General features: G+C 46.6%; 1 protein-coding gene across 1 annotated transcript in view; it reads left to right on the forward strand.

Moving 5' to 3' along the window:
* The window catches only part of LOC139255129 (receptor tyrosine-protein kinase erbB-4-like), a 1,872,364-nt gene that overhangs the window by 1,023,670 nt on the left and 831,506 nt on the right, over window positions 1-17,188 (forward strand). Inside the window, exon 15 of the mRNA XM_070873872.1 lies at window positions 6,015-6,169. Within this exon, the coding sequence (XP_070729973.1) occupies window positions 6,015-6,169 (155 nt within the window). The remainder of the gene's footprint in view (window positions 1-6,014; window positions 6,170-17,188) is intronic.

The following is a 17,188-nucleotide window of genomic DNA, read 5'->3' on the forward strand; positions in this document are numbered from 1 at the left end:
CACCCTACATTTTGCAAATGTGTCTAACCACTTCCTTTATGTGATTTGAGTGGATAAGATGAACTACCCGCTGAATTTCTATGCTTGTTGCCCAAACAATGTGGCTACGTGCCAAAGAATGGAGGTGCATAAATAGTGAACAAGAACCAGGTAATGACAACAGCACAAGGCAAATGCAGATGAGAAAGGCCATGCGTAGAGAGATCTAGAATTACAAAGACATTACAACACAGAAACAGACTTTGCAGCCCAACCAGTCCATGTTGGTATTTGTCCTTTTCAATATTTACTAGCACAGTTCATTTATCTGCAAAGAACAATTGGAAGAGTTTGCAATGAAAGCCTTTTGATAGGGCTGCTGATGGCCAATAACCCCTTCGTTCTGTCGATTTTATGAAGCAAAATGTATTGAACGCAAGAGCAATGGGTTGGTCACCAAGCAAAGATGATTGTCCATTAACTAGTTCCTATGTGCTGTGATCAGTGTTAGTAAAACTGGCTCCTGATAAATGATAATGGGTCAGACAAGGGTAAGCGGTTGAATAAATGCAGTGCCAGGAAATTCACTTATTCACAGAATTAAGTATAACCATGTGAATTAATTGATAGGATGCTATTACTGGGAAAGGAAGGTGAGTTCACAAAAATTAGAAATTACAAAGTGTTTATCCTCTGACTCTACTGTATTAAACTTTTTTTTTTAAACTGTTAAAAGTCTGACAATGCAGCTGTTGATTAATCTCTTCTGGACACTGTATAGCACTAATGGTGCTGCATACTTCACTGTCTTAAGAATATTGCGCGCTGCAATTTTCTAGATGGTTATTTTCGCAGATATTAAGCAATAGAAAACCTGTTGATCTCAACCATGCAGTCTAATGAGTTAATGAAGCGTATACACATTGCATGTGCACAGCAGGTTTATGCTGGTGGCCTGGCTTTAATTGGATACAATCAAGACCCAAATCTAGTTAAAGTATAATTGGATCTCTCCCACATATATGTGGGTTTATTATATTACCAATGTGCATATTTATTGGTGCTTTTCTATCTCACTTCCTTCTAGTAATATAATTGGAATGTCATTTTATTCAATGAACACAATGCTCACAAAAAAGTCATTTGAAAAAAGATGTGATCTTGCATGATTATTTACACTGTGGGTTAATAGGTTCCTATTTACCTTAAATGGGTTAAAACCTACACTCAAATAGAAGAAAAAGAATTTCAGACAAGGATATGCAGGAGGAGTCGGGGCTCTGGGTGTTGGGAGTCGGGGCTCTGGGTGTTGGGAGTCGGGGCTCTGGGTGGGGGGAGTCGGGGCTCTGGGTGGGGGGAGTCGGGGCTCTGGGTGGGTGACCTGGGTCTCTGGGTGGGGGGAGTTGGGGCTCTGGGTGGGAGACCTAGGTCTCTGGGTGGGGGGAGTCGGGGCTCTGGGTGGGTGACCTGGGCCTCTGGGTGGGGGGAGTCGGGGCTCTGGGTGGAGGGAGTCAGGGCTCTGGGTGGGGGGAGTCGGGGCTCTGGGTGGGGGGAGTCGGGGCTCTGGGTGGGGGGAGTCGGGGCTCTGGAAAGGGGACCTGGGTCCCTGGATGGGGGCAGTCGGGGCCCTGGGTGGGGGGACCTAGGTCTCTGGGTGGGGGGAGACGGGGCTCTCGAAAGGGGACCTGGGTCCCTGGGTGGGGGCAGTCAGGGCCCTGGGTGGGGGACCTGGGTCTCTGGGTGGGGCAGTCAGGGCTCTCGGTGGAAGGCGCAACCATAATTGATTTGAAAAAATTTTCATTTTAAAATAAGAGAGCGAGGTGAAGAAAGTTGTCTGGGTACTCTTGATAATCTACCCACAAGAGTCCTACCTAATCTGGGGAATAGTTGTTTCACTGAAAGCTTGTATTAGTGATCATTTTATTTTCACAAGACAGGAATATTTTGCTCTGGCAATGCTGGGGACTAGTTACTGTTTCACTTTACCTGCAGGCACAGTCTGGCAGTTTGGGTAATTTTTGCAGGGACTGTGCATCTTTGCTGATTTCATGCCTTCGCTTTCTGTTACGAGCAATGTGAAGGTTTCTGCCAGTATTATTAGTGAACGACAAGAGACCAGCGTTGCTTAAGTGGAAGCTGTGGAAATTTGTCACTGCTCCTGTGAAATCCAATCCACAGAAAATGACCCAATTTACAGCACGCCCATTTGTTTATCTTCTGCCCCTGGGGGTTTAACTGCTGAGGCAAGTGTCACTGGGGGTGAAACCTTCGCCTGCAAATTGATGCTGTTTCTTTCACCCAACAAACTCAAAATAGCACCTCCCGAGGCCAAAAAGCCACGATTTTTGCAGAGCAGTGAGTATTGTTATAATGCAATCGCATTCATAATGAAATGTTTGACATTGAAATCCAATTAGCATCATTAAAGAGGGCTCCTGATATAGCAAAACTGTTCTTTTAATGAAATTTTGATGGGGTAAATAATGTTTCATTTCATTATGTCCTTGGGGTGGGGGAGGGAGAGTGTAGTGAATTAATAAATTAAATGGACAACATTTCAGAGAGTGAGTGGTCAGAGAGGCATATAAATTGATTCATGATACGAAAACTGTAATGTCCCAAAGTCGCCACAATTCATAACTTTTATATTAATTCAAAAGACATTATTTGAGTTTCTAAACAATGAAGCACTAGGTTTTTATTTAAACATTTAGCGATATAATTTGATAATGCCCCTATGAAGCACCAAGGGACATTTTACTATGTTGAAAGGCGCTATATCAATGCAAGTTGTTGTTGTTGAGTTGTCACATGGCACTGCTCATGAACACCGTCATACCTGGGATAGTGCCAATCACCTCAGCTGTATCATACTCCCTAGTAAAACCAGTGCTGCAAGACAAGCCACTCGAGGACAGTTCCCCTTTAAGATTGCTGAAGGCCAGTGATCAGGTTTTAGTGCTTCCAGGGAGGAGCAGCACATGACAGGGCATTGTGGACACACAACCTGTGAGTTCTCCATCCTTTGAAAGGGAAAGGATGGATGCACACCTGGGAATTCTCGCGATGCACACCTGGGAATTCCCTGTGAGTCTCACTCCTGGAAGGGACTGCTGAATCCCAGTCTCACTCCCATTCAGTGGTATTACTGTACCATATAAAATATTACATCTGTAGATGCAACTAAGACCACCCCCAAAATTTAAATTGACCTATTAGTTTTCACATTAGCTGTGGGTTTGCATTTTTCCACCTGTTTCTTTTTAAAAATAAACTTTTTTGTTTACTCATCTTCAGAAGGCATTGTCGGTTGCTGGGATACTGTTCCCTGGGTTGCTAGTTACTGTTCAGTACCCAAGCTAAGTGGCCATGGAAACATGGACTGCTTTTCAAGCTCTCCACCATTTTACCCTGCACAACAACGATCCATCTTCTCAACTCCATACTTAGCAACCGACGCTTCTGTATGTACACTGGCACCCAGAGGAGCAGATATAGGACATTGAACAATGGATTCCCACAGGGTTCTGTCCTGGCATCCATCTTATTCAACATTTACACCAGTGATCTGCCTGAAACAGAGTCCCGCAAGTTCGTATACGTTGATGACATTGCCTTGGCCACGCAAAACACGAATTTGTCCATCACTGAAGAGACCCTGACCAGAGATTTACAGAGGATAGAGGCCTACTTCCGCCGATGGCGACTCTGGCCAAACCCGCAAAAGACTGTCACCTCGAAATACCACCTCAACACCCATCAAGCAAACCAAGCTTTGAAAGTCTCCTTTTGCGGTGCAGAGGCAAACCATGCCAAAAAATCCTCCTATTTAGGAGTCACGCTTGATCGCACCCTGTCATGCAGACAACATCTCCAGAACCTTGGGACGAAACTAAAGAGTAAAGTCAACTTGATCCAGAAACTCGCCGGATCCACATGGGGAGCAGACGCTCAAACCTTCTGTATGGCAGCACGCGCCCTTGTGTACTCTACAGCGGAGTACTGCTCTCCGGCATGGTTATCAAGTCCGCATTTCGAATCCATTGATGTCCAGCTGAATTCTACTATGAGAATTCTCACCGGTACGTTTTTATCGACACCAACACCTTGGCTGCCCATGCTTGCAAATATTTGCACCACCACACCTACGCCGCAAATATGCAGTCTCCAGAGAATACAACCGCTACGCCAGCAAAGACATGCTGATCCAGGCCGACTTGAATAACCTACCACCAACCCGTCTCAAATCTAGAAGGCCATTTTGGACCGTCGCCAAAGCCCTTCAGCGATCTCCCCTCAGCCTTGATGACCAATGGTGAAATGCTTGGAAGAACTGCGACATACAGAATGGATTCCCTATAGAGGACCCCACAGTACAACCTGAAGGATCAAACCTTCCTCGCAAACAGTGGACAACCAGCAAACGCCTCTGAACTGGACATGGTAGATGCTGCCACCTGCTCCTTAGGTGGAAGATTAAGGCATCCCCATCATGCGACTGTGGAGCTCCTAATCACACCCTGGACCACATAATTGAGTACCGCCCTCAGAGGAAATTTGCAGGCATCCTACAAGATATCCACGCTATTACACCAGAAGCTTTGGCCTGGATATCCAACTTAGATATTGACATCTGATTTGCTTTGCTACTACCATATGAAAGAAGAAGTGACCATTCTTCATGTGTCAATGTAGACAGTGATTGGCTACACACCACTTTTCTGATTCTATTCTCGTCCAATTGTCACAGATATATGCATCTCCCAGCCCAGCGAGAGTGGGAACTGCAGCTGATTTGCTCTCCCCAGCCCTGGACCACTGAGACCTATTGTAACATCTCAAATTTTAAAAAAGACTTGCATTTATATAGCGCTTTTCACAACCTTAGGACATCCCATGGTGTTTACAGCCAATGAAACGCTTTTGAAGGGTAGTCACTGTTGTGATGCCAATTTGCACCCAGTAAGGTCCCACAAACAGCAATGCGATAATGACCATATCATCTGTTTTTTCCTGATGCTGGTTGAGGGATAAAATATTAGCCAGGACACTGGGGAGAATTCCCCTGCTCTTCTTCAGAATAGTGCCATGGGATTTTTTACATCCATCTGAGAGGGCAAACAGTTTAATGTTTCATCCAAAAATGCGGCACCACCGACAGTGCAGCATTCCTTCAGTACTGCACTGGTGTCTCAGACTGGATTACATGCTTAAGTCTGTAGAGTGGGACTTGAACCCACAACTTCCTGACTCCGAGGCGACACTGAGCCAGGGCTGGCATCTCAACCGTTGGTCAAGGCAGAGCTGAGCCTTCTCCAGTTGCGAAAAGCAACAAAGCTTTTGCGGGTGTTTTTTTTTGAAACTGTAAAGTTCTTTAAAAGTTGTAGGATTTTTTAAAAAAGCACAGCAATCACGAGTCTGCTGCCTCCTGGCTTCACCCTGGCTTAGGGTTGCTAACCCTCCAGGAATTCAAGATTAATCTCCTGGACACTGCTGCCAGCAACACCTGGGAGAAAAGTCATAGGGGCATTAAAACAAGTTGTGTATATATTTCATTTATTAGTATCAAAATATTGGGAGTAGGATAAAAAAAAGCTGTTTGACTGGGGCAGTTGGAGGTCATGTGAGCAACCTCCAGGAATATGTCCAACCAAAGTTGGCAACCCAACCCTGGCCACTGTTCAAGGAGTTTTCAGGAGATCTTCCTGCTGGTGGGAGTCTAAGGATCTAAGATCGAAAAGTGTTTGTTTAAAACAAAAGATATTTGTGCACATGCCACATGTTGAAGCAATTTTTATTTTGCGTTGCCTCTCCTTTTTGCTGGCTAGATCCACGGACCCTCTTTGTTTGTCCTCATGAGGGACCAGGGTGGGGGGCAGGTGAAATACAGGAATATTTGAATTTTCTCAGATGAAAATTAAAATGTAGCCATCGTCTGGTAGTTTTGTTGTTTGCTTTAAAAAAACATAATGGCGCTCGTTTTCTGTCAGTTCAAGCAAGAGATGTAAGGTGTTTGTTTGCTTCTGGCTTGTCAGGGCCCTGACCATTGCACCAAGTGCTCCCACTACAAGGACGGCCCCAACTGCGTGGAGAAGTGTCCCGACGGACTTCACGGTGCCAGGGGCTTTATCTTCAAGTATGCCGACTCCAACCATGAGTGCCACCCTTGCCATGCCAACTGCACCCAGGGGTAAGTGTCATAAGACAGCGAGCAGTCACAACGCCACGTGACTCCCGTAACTTTGATAAACAGTGCTCGTGAAACAAAAACTGCATCGGGAGGAAATTAGCTGATGAGGTTTGTGTATTTGGTGCCTTCAAGGGGATGCTGGACAAGTACACAAGGGAGAAAGGAATAGATGGATCCGCTGATAGGGTGAGATGAAGAAGGCTCGTGTGGCGTGTAAACACCTGCTGGACTGAATTTCCATGCTGTAAATTTTATGTCATTCTCTTTTAATGCCACTTGAGAAGGTTATTTCGGCAGTGGGTTATTTTCTCCCCATTCAACAGCTGCAATCGAAATATTTGCTTCCAGAAAAGTAATTTCAAAATAGCCTTTGCTGTACCAGAAATATTGTGCGAGGTGGTGAGCATTGGGCACAGATATTGGAGCAGCTCTCCGGCTTGTATTAAGAAATAGATCAACAAATAATTAAGCGTGTTGCTAATCTTAACCGTTAATGTCAACCATCGAGAAATAGTCCTTTCTTGCAGTGAATCTAATTACAACTGAGGCATTTGGGAAATGATAATGAATGTCATTGTGCCAGTGGGATCAAAGCAGATTTATGCTTCCTCTCAATGTTTCATAAAGAGGGCTACACCAATAAACTATTTTTGTTTTATTAAATGAGAATAGAAGTAAAATGCTGTCTTCGGTTATATTAAAATGGAAATGATGCCAGTGCAAGGGAAAGATGCTGTGGTGTTTGTACCAGCCAATATTTGTGTTCAATGCATAACAGCACGGATTTGCTCACGGAATGTGTCTGTGTTCTTCAGTGCTGTGTCCTTTCAGCATTTCTGCCCACCACGCTTGACAGCGGAAAAGGGGAGACTTTTTTTAGGCAGCGGGTTGTTGTGATCTGGAATGCGCTGCCTGAAAGGGCGGTGGAAGCAGATTCAATTGTAACTTTCAAAAGAGAATTGGATAATTACTTGGAAAGTAAACATTTTCAGGACAGGGGGAGTGGGTCTAATTGGATAGCTCTTTCAAAGAGCCGCACAGGCATGATGATGAAAAATAGCCCCCACATAATCTGCACCATTCCAAAAGGATGAGGCAAGCCCATCAACTGAATCCAATTGGCTTCACAGGTCTTGGGTTCAATCGCTGCTCCAGGACTGAGTTAGTCAAGCTCAGGTTGGTCTGACAAGAGGCCTCAGTTCTCCCAGGACTAAGCAGGAGAAAAAAAAATAGGCCGAGGCTCCTGCTACTGACTGCTGTCTGGTGACTCTTGATCGATACCGGGCAGGCGAATGTAGGGTCAGGACCAACGATTCCCTTAGGGTGCGCGCACATGGTCTCGCATCAATCAGGAGGTCCAGCGCAGGCTGCTCACAAGCTGTGGTCGCTGGAAGATACTGCGCATGCGTGGTCGCTGGAAGATACTGCGCCTGCGTGGTCGCTGGAAGATACTGCGCCTGCGTGATCGCTGGAAGATACTGCGCATGCGTGGTCGCTGGAAGATACTGCGCATGCGTGGTCGCTGGAAGATACTGCGCATGCGTGGCCACACAGCAAATTCAAAGGGACCACGCACAAAAAAGTAAAATAGAGGGAACATTGGTCAAGACAGGATTGGGCTGGGTAGCGCCTTCTCCTGTGATGGAATAGACATCTCTACAGGAAGGATAGCCATCTCGGATAAAGAGCCTGTGTCCACGAAACCGTGCCCAGCAAGAGGCAGGACAGCAGAGAGAGAAAACTGCCAAATAAAACAACCAAAAATAAACAAAATTGGAATGCATGCATAGAAGCAGCACAAGCAGCCCACGGTGTGATGGTAATAGAGTTTGACCTCTTAAATTTAAAGCAGTACCCAAGCAAGCATGACGTTTGCTGTTAATTTGCTGTCTGGAAGGGAATGTGGCACGGGAAGAAAATGTCAGAGCTGATCTGCTGTCGCTCGGTTTAAGAGTCTCCCCCTCAATGGAGCACAAGTGGGGTCCGCACAGGCTCACGGTGAGAGGGGTCCCCACAGGCCCAGAGTGAGAGGGGTCCCCACAGGCCCAGAGTGAGAGGGGTCCCCACAGGCCCAGAGTGAGAGGGGTCCCCACAGGCCCAGAGTGAGAGGGGTCCCCACAGGCCCAGAGTGAGAGGGGTCCCCACAGGCCCAGAGTGAGAGGGGTCCCCACAGGCCCAGAGTGAGAGGGGTCCCCACAGGCCCAGAGTGAGAGGGGTCCCCACAGGCCCAGAGTGAGAGGGGTCCCCACAGGCCCAGAGTGAGAGGGGTCCCCACAGGCCCAGAGTGAGAGGGGTCCCCACAGGCCCAGAGTGAGAGGGGTCCCCACAGGCCCAGAGTGAGAGGGGTCCCCACAGGCCCAGAGTGAGAGGGGTCCCCACAGGCCCAGAGTGAGAGGGGTCCCCACAGGCCCAGAGTGAGAGGGGTCCCCACAGGCCCAGAGTGAGAGGGGTCCCCACAGGCCCAGAGTGAGAGCGGTCCCCACAGGCCCAGAGAGTGAGAGCGGTCCCCACAGGCCCAGAGTGAGAGCGGTCCCCACAGGCCCAGAGTGAGAGCGGTCCCCACAGGCCCAGAGTGAGAGCGGTCCCCACAGGCCCAGAGTGAGAGCGGTCCCCACAGGCCCAGAGTGAGAGCGGTCCCCGCAGGCCCAGAGTGAGAGCGGTCCCCGCAGGCCCAGAGTGAGAGCGGTCGCCGCAGGCCCAGAGTGAGAGCGGTCGCCGCAGGCCCAGAGTGAGAGCGGTCCCCGCAGGCCCAGAGTGAGAGCGGTCCCCGCAGGCCCAGAGTGAGAGCGGTCCCCGCAGGCCCAGAGTGAGAGCGGTCCCCGCAGGCCCAGAGTGAGAGCGGTCCCCGCAGGCCCAGAGTGAGAGCGGTCCCCGCAGGCCCAGAGTGAGAGCGGTCCCCGCAGGCCCAGAGTGAGAGCGGTCCCCGCAGGCCCAGAGTGAGAGCGGTCCCCGCAGGCCCAGAGTGAGAGCGGTCCCCGCAGGCCCAGAGTGAGAGCGGTCCCCGCAGGCCCAGAGTGAGAGCGGTCCCCGCAGGCCCAGAGTGAGAGCGGTCCCCGCAGGCCCAGAGTGAGAGCGGTCCCCGCAGGCCCAGAGTGAGAGCGGTCCCCGCAGGCCCAGAGTGAGAGCGGTCCCCGCAGGCCCAGAGTGAGAGCGGTCCCCACAGGCCGAGAAGAGTGAGAAGAAGCTTTCCATGAGCTATAGTAATGCCAGGCATGGTCAGCATTGACCATTATAGCGGGGGAATTTCTGTCTTGCAGGACTGTCAGAACAGGAAAGGTTTGACATACCAGCAAATCTCACAGTACAGTACACGGTCAGCGGGCGAAATCTGCCCTTAATGGAAAAGAAAATCCTGCGGAGCGTAAAACGAGCTGCCTGAATCACAATGAGCCCGTTTCACGCTGCCTGGTTTTACCCCCTCAGTCTACCATCCCCAGCATTGCAACCTGGGACTGATGGGAGAGATTTACTGAAGGAGGCTGATGTCTAGCAAAGAGAGTGGGAGAAAGCTGCATCATCTCCTTTGGGAAGACCCATGGACAAGTTCTACCATTCAGGCAGACTGCCAGTGGCTGCCATGATTGTCAATGTTTTATGCATTTGGCTCCTTCTGCACCAGCACTGGCAACATCTGCAGTGTCAGCCCCCAGATGCATCAAGGACGCCAGCGTTGACACTGACTCTCACCACGGACCAACAGCAGCAATGTGAGAGGACAACACAATTCCAGAAGCCTGCTTGCCTGTCCCAAATTACAGAGGGGCATTGACTGCAGCCATGTTGCCATTGGGGCCCTGTACATAAGGCTATCCCTACATGAACAAAAAAGCTTTTCTTATTCCCCCAACGTCCAAATTGTCTTTGCTCTCTCCACATCCAGCACAGAATCAGGTGGGCCAATGACCTGCCTACCCACAAGCTGCCACTGTGCACTCATTCTAATCATCTGTGCCGCTCATTTAAAGAGGAAGGAAAAATGGAAAGATGGTCCCTGGAGACGAAGGCTAGTCCCTGCACCCATGTCTCATGATACCCTTACCCAGCACAGATGTAACAAAAATTGGTGTGACAATCAGAATTATAAATCAATGGTTCAGGTGACTTGAAGGATCGGGGGCTCCTGATAGTACAACTCCCTGACCCTCACAATTGAATGCCATCTTCTGCATGCTCCAGATCTTTACCTTGCATTAGTCACCAGGGAGACAAAAGAATGAGGTGGCAAAGCCGTGATGAAGAAAGAAGGTTCAAACTGACATCAGGGAACTTGCTGCAGAGCCAGAAATACAGTGAGGAGATATGGCAAGGCAGGTACTAATTCAGGACCCCTTCCAATGAGCGTCATAACTGGATCACTTCTTAAAGCTGCAATCAACCTCTGGAAAGTAACCACCTTTTCCTACACTTTGCAGTTCATCGGATACCCACTGAATCCAGTCTTATGCTGGGCTCCTGCTTCATTCTAACCAATGACAAATAAATACTCAAGGCAACATTCAAATCAAGCGTACTGCATTTATTTCATCGCCTGTTTGGTGTCAGCAAGATGTGTCATGGTGCTACTCTGGTTTCTCCTTTGTTTCCAACTTGTGACAGGTAATCTACTACATCCTAACTCGCACCAAGTCCCACTCACCCATCACCCCTGTGCTCGCTGACCTACATTGGCTTCTGGTTAAGCAATGTCTTGATTTCAAAATTCACATCCTTATTTTCAAATCCCTCTATGGCCTCGCCCCTCCCTATCTCTGTAATCTCCTCCAGCCCACAACCACCCCCCCCCCCTCCCCGAGATGACTGCGCTCCTCTAATTCTGCTCTCCTGAGCATTCCTGATTGTAATCACTTCGAAACATTTGAAACATAGAAACATAGAAAATAGGTGCAGGAGGAGGCCATTCGGCCCTTCAATCCTGCACCACAACATTCAATAAGATCATGGCTGATCATTCACCTCAGTACCCCTTTCCTGCTTTCTCTCCATACCTCTTGATCCTTTTAGCCGTAAGGACCATATCTAACTCCCTCTTGAATATATCCAATGAACTGGCATCAACAACTCTCTGCGGTAGGGAATTCCACAGGTTAACAACTCTCTGAGTGACGAGGTTTCTTCTCATCTCAGTCCTATATGGCTTACCACTTATCCTTAAACTATGTCCCCTGGTTCTGGACTTCACCAACATCGGGAACATTCTTCCTGAATCTAACCTGTCCAGTCCCGTCAAAATTTATATGTTTCTATAAGATCCTCTCTCATTCTTCTAAACTCCAGTGAATACAAGCCAAGTCGATCCTGTAGCTCCTTATATGTCAATCCTGCCATCCCGGGAATCAGTCTGGTGAACCTTCGCTGCACTCACTCAATAGCAAGAACATCCTTCCTCAGATTAGGAGACCAAAGCTGAACACAATATTCCAGGTGTGGCCTCACTAAGGCCCTGTACAACTGCAGTAAGACATCCCTGCTCCTATACTCAAATCCCCTAGCTATGAAGGCCAATATACCATTTGCCTTCTTCACCGCCTGCTGTACCTGCATGCCAGCTTTCAATGACTGTTATACCATGACACACAGGTCTCGTTCTCTATCCACGTCAGTACAGTACCCCCAATACCATTGGTGGCTGTGCCTTCTGTTGCCTAGGCCTCAAGCTCTGGAACTCCCTGCCTAAACCTCTTTCCTCCTTCAAGACGCTCCTTCAAGCATACCTCTTTGACTAAACCTTTAGTCACCTGCACTAATTTGTACTTACACGGCTCGGTGTCAAATTTTTTAATCGCATAATACTCCTGTGAAATGCCTTGGGACGTTGCACTACGTTAAAGGCACTATACAAATACAAGTTGTTGTTGCTGTTGTTGTCACGATGCTACTCTGTGTTTCTACTTTGTTTCCAACTTGTGACAGGTAATCTACTACTTCCAAGTGATGCACTGGTGGACGGAGTTAAATGTATTGGCTGGTTGTGGAGTTCCAGCCTACTGGTATTTTGGTAGCCCTGGGTCCTTCTGTGGTGTGCATTGGAAGGGCTCTGCATCTCATCAGCCACATCCAGTACTATTATGGGGACTGGCGGTTCCTCACTGCTTTTGAAGCATCCCCACCGTCACCATTTCAGTGATGCTTGGCCCCAATGTCATGCTGCCTTGAATGCCAGGCCATTCATTTGTGACAATCGTAGGCAATACTGTCATTGGTGGACTTTCCCTCCACATGTCCACTGGGAGGGTATTGGGTAGCAATAAGGTCTGTGATCCCCTCTCTCAAGGTTGTATCTTATGCAACCTCCAAGCACATTGAAGGCATCTAAGAGAATATCGTTAAGATTTGAGCCCAAGCTCAGCACATGCACAGGAGATCCTGCCTCTATGGCCTGCACCACTCATGATTACATGGCAGACACCACAGTTGCCACGTTCTCCATGGTATAATACTGTTAATCTATGATGTGCAAATCAGATGCCAGACTCTTCACCAGATCTTGATGTGTATTTTGCGCTTGTACAAGTGAGTCAAACAGCAATCTTCATCTGGACGCAGAGCCTGGGAGGCCTCAATCCCTATGTGAATAGAAGTGAACAAAATGCTCCTCAAGTGAGCACCTTCTATCTTGCCATTCAATGTAGAAGAGTATTAGAGTCATTGAAAGTATATAGAGATCAGAGACAATGTCATGCTACAAATCCTCCCGTGTGAAGAGTCTTTAGGGATGATTGCTGTGCTCCTTTGCCGTACCCATTTGCTAATTATAACTGTACAATACATCCCAAGTCTCCCAATTCCGTCAAAGCATTCCATCCCTGGTTCTATTATGCAATTATTGCACTGGTAATCTCATTTTACTGCTTGGCATTGTCCAATAATGGGAAGGTTAAAATTTTGGCTTGTCTACTTGCGACATGTGCTCGTAATGCAAAGTGGTGTTGGCATAGCTTAGTAGAATTCTTAAGGTTTGTTATATATTTTCTTTAACATCTTGTCAGTTCCTTTACGTCTGCGACATAGCATTTATTCTTATCACTGACCTCCTCCCATGCCCCAGGCGCCTCTGATGAGATAGCCATCGTTCCTAATAAGCGTGTCCTTCTTCTCCCTGACGCCCTACCAGGAGGGCTTCCGGTGCCTAGCAAATCTCCGCCTGTAAAGCTTTAATCTTCAGGAATGTTGCTCAGTAAATGGGTGCCCAAATGTTCCCAGAACAATCTCAGCCGAGTAACTGGCTCATTATTGTAGGTCACAGATGACAGTCCAGGTTATGGACTCCCCTTCTGTGCAAGTGTTAAAACATACATTTTGGCACAGCTCCAGGAAACTGTAAATTGGGGGGTGGGTGGGAACAAGCCTGTTTAATAACTTCTGAAAGCATGAAGCAATGCTCAGTTAACCCCTCAATGGTCTACAGTCATTTCTACGATTATGTAACCGCACCATCACGTATCTCATTTATAAACCCGGGAGTTCAGCAGAAAACTTATATACACACACCTTCCTTTACATTGTATATAAAGCCTGTATAACATTTGGAAAGACCCCCATATAACCACACCATCCTTTATATTGTATATATTAGGGGTATGGTAGCATTGTGCTATTGCTACTGGACTAGTAATCCAGAGACCTGGACTAATAGTCCGGAGAGGTGAGTTCAAATCCTACCACGGCAACTGGGGGAAATTTAAATTCAGTTAATGAAATAAATCTGGAAAAAAAAACTAGTATCAGTAATAGTGACCATGAAACTACCAGATTGTCAGAAAACCCATATGGTTCACTAATGTCCTTTAGGGAAGGAAATCTGCTGTCCATACCTGGTCTGGCCTATATGTGACACAGCATAGTGGTTGACTATTAATTACCCTCTGAAGTGGCCTAGCAAGCCACTCAGTTGTACAAAACCACTACAATCAAGTCAGCACTGTGGAAGTACCTTCATCACATGGACTGGTTCACGAAGGTGGCTCACCACCACCTTCTCAAGGGCAATTAGGGATGAGCAATAAATGCCAGCCTTGCCAGTGACACCCACACGAATAAAACATTTAATTAAATAAACCCTGTATAGCATTTGGAAGGACCCCTATATAACCACATCATCCTTTATATTGTATATAAACCATGTATAATGCTCAGCGGAAGCCTTTATCTTGAGGACCTGCCTGTCTATTGGGCACTGATTCAAACTGCAAATGTGATTTGGTAAATGCCATACTGAAGAAAGATGCAGTCTACACATTCCATAATATTTAGTATCGAACTGTTACTGGTATAAGACCCTGAAACAGAAGAGTGTAGGTCTAGTTATCTCGCCACTGATCCCACACTATGATCAAATGTTTGCTGAAAATGACTTTTTCCATCGGCTTTTCCCTGTATTTCCCGCTACTCCTGTTTTTAATACATAAGTCTGTGTGCGTGGGGATTACTCCAAACAGTGTGGGAGAATGCCTGATTTGCTCTATAATTAGTGACCCACTGAAAGAATCGCATTCTCAGACATCACTAGTCTCTTAGATGCACAATTCCATTGGCAAAAGGTTGAGTATGGGAGAAGCAGACACCCTGCTACTTTTGATTAAAAGAATCACCTTGAACTTAAAATAAACATTTCCTGGTTTTGCTTTGCATTCTGCATTGTGTACAAACAGAAGATGTTTCTTTGAACTCAATTGATACTCTAGTGTACAGAGACTGTGATAGTTCTCAGTGGATCGCATACCAACATTATTTCTGACTTAATTACAAAACTTAATGAGCAATGGAATAGGTAATAAAGAAAATCACTGCTATAATTCTATTTAGTATAAATAACACATTCTGGAGTATGCAGCAAGGCAGAATCACACCTCAGGGTTGCAGTGTTCGTAAATGCCTCAGTTAATGGCAACATTTCAACCCCTCTGTGTCGCTGCCTCATACTACACTGCAGACTTTGTGTGACTACCCTCAACTGTTGACTCAAGTGCTTTACCCAGTCTTGTCCAGATGCTGTTTCTCATTTCTAACTATGTGCACTATCTTGCAATTACTTCATCTCTTTGCTGTGTGATTCAGTTGATCTTTTCCTGCTCCTTATTTTGCTCTTTGTCTCTCTCACCCTTCAGCTGCTTCAGTCTTGACATTTTTTCTTTCACACTGACTTACTCCTTGATTCCCATCACCTGCAACCCAAAATCAGCAGCACATGCTCCAACAAAATGCCCGCTGAGATTCTATGAGAATGCACATACTCTAACATAATCTCTTAGCTAATTTCGGCAAAACCAAACAATTCCATTCTCACTACACTGAGACTGTGATATATCCTTATGAAATCACTGACAAAGACACTCTACAAAAGATGGCTCTGAACAGAAAACTGTCATCATGTGACTTTGCCACATGAACCTTTATCATTTTCATCAGTAGTTGCAGTACATCAGTAGTCCACTAGTTGGAGCAGTAGTCAACTAGGAGTAGCTCTGTTACACCTGGAAACATAGAAAATAGAAGCAGTAGTCGGCCATTCGGCCATTCGAGTCTGCACCGCCATTCAATATGATCATGGCTGATCCTCTATCTCAACACCATATTCCCACTTTTTCCCCCATACATCTTGATGTCTTTTGTTTCTAGACATCTATCTATCGCCCTCTTAAATATATTCGGTGACTTGGCTTCCACAGCCTTCTGTGGCAGAAAATTCCACAGGTTCACCACCCTCTGAGTGAAAAAATTTCTCCTCATCTCGGTCCTAAATTCCTCCCCCGTATCCTGAGTCTGTGACCCCTTGTTCTAGACTTTGCAGCCAGGGGAAATATCCTCCCCGCATCCAGTCTATCCAACCCCATCAGAATTTAATATGTTTCAATGAGATCCCATTTCATTCTTCAAAACTCTAGTGAATACAGGGCTAGTCGACCCAATCTCTCCTCATACGACAGTTCTGCCATCCCAGGAATCAGTCTGGTGAACCTTCACTTTCCAACATTCTATAGACTCTGGATCGGTTCCTATGGACTGGAGGGTAGCTAATGTAACCCCACTTTTTAAAAAAGGAAGGAGAGAGAAAACAGTGAATTATAGACCGGTCAGCCTGTCATCGGTGGTGGGGAAAATGTTGGAATCAATTATTAAAGATGTATAGCAGCACATTTGGAAAGCAGTGAGAGGATCGGTCCAAGACTGCATGGATTTATGAAAGGGAAATCATGCTTGACAAATCTTCTGGAATTTTTTTGAGGATGTAACTAGTAGAGTGGACAAGGGAGAACCAGTGGATGTGATGTATTTGGACTTTCAAAAGGCTTTTGACAAGGTCTCACACAAGAGATTGGTGTGCAAAATTAAAGCACATGGTATTGGGGGTAATGTACTGACGTGGATAGAGAACTGGTTGGCAGACAGGCAGCAAATTAGTATTTGAATGGTGACAGAATAGTAAAAGGAGAGGTGTAATGAGACCTGGGTGTCATGGTACATCAGTCATTGAAAGTTGGCATACAGGTACAGCAGGCGGTGAAGGCGGCAAATGGCATGTTGGCCTTCATAGCGAGAGGATTTGAGTATAGGAGCAGGGAGGTCTCATTACAGTTGTACAGGGCCTTGGTGAGGCCACACCTTGAATATTGTGTACAGTTTTTGTCATGTATTCAACTATCATTGTAACCCATGTATAAGCTGACTTAAGTTATACACGTTGAGAACATTGACCACAAGGGGGTGAACTTGTGGGAGACACTCTTAACCTGGACTTTCTGGTATAAAAGGGGAAGCTCCACCCACCTTCATCACTTGAGGTCTTGGTAATAAAGGTATCTGGTCACAGAGTGAACTTCTCTCAAGTATGGGCCTCGTGTGCATTTATACTGTATAATAAGGACATATCATTGGTGATGAGAAACTGCGATTTAAACCATGCGAGCATGGCCAATATCAGCACAGAAGAGAGGTACCATGTTGGTGATAATTGGGACGACTTTATTGAGAGACTACAGCAACGTTTTGTCACTAAGGAATGGTTGGGACAGGATTCGGCTG

Source organism: Pristiophorus japonicus, chromosome 3 (genome assembly GCF_044704955.1).
Source record: "Pristiophorus japonicus isolate sPriJap1 chromosome 3, sPriJap1.hap1, whole genome shotgun sequence".
NCBI lineage: Eukaryota > Metazoa > Chordata > Chondrichthyes > Pristiophoridae > Pristiophorus > Pristiophorus japonicus.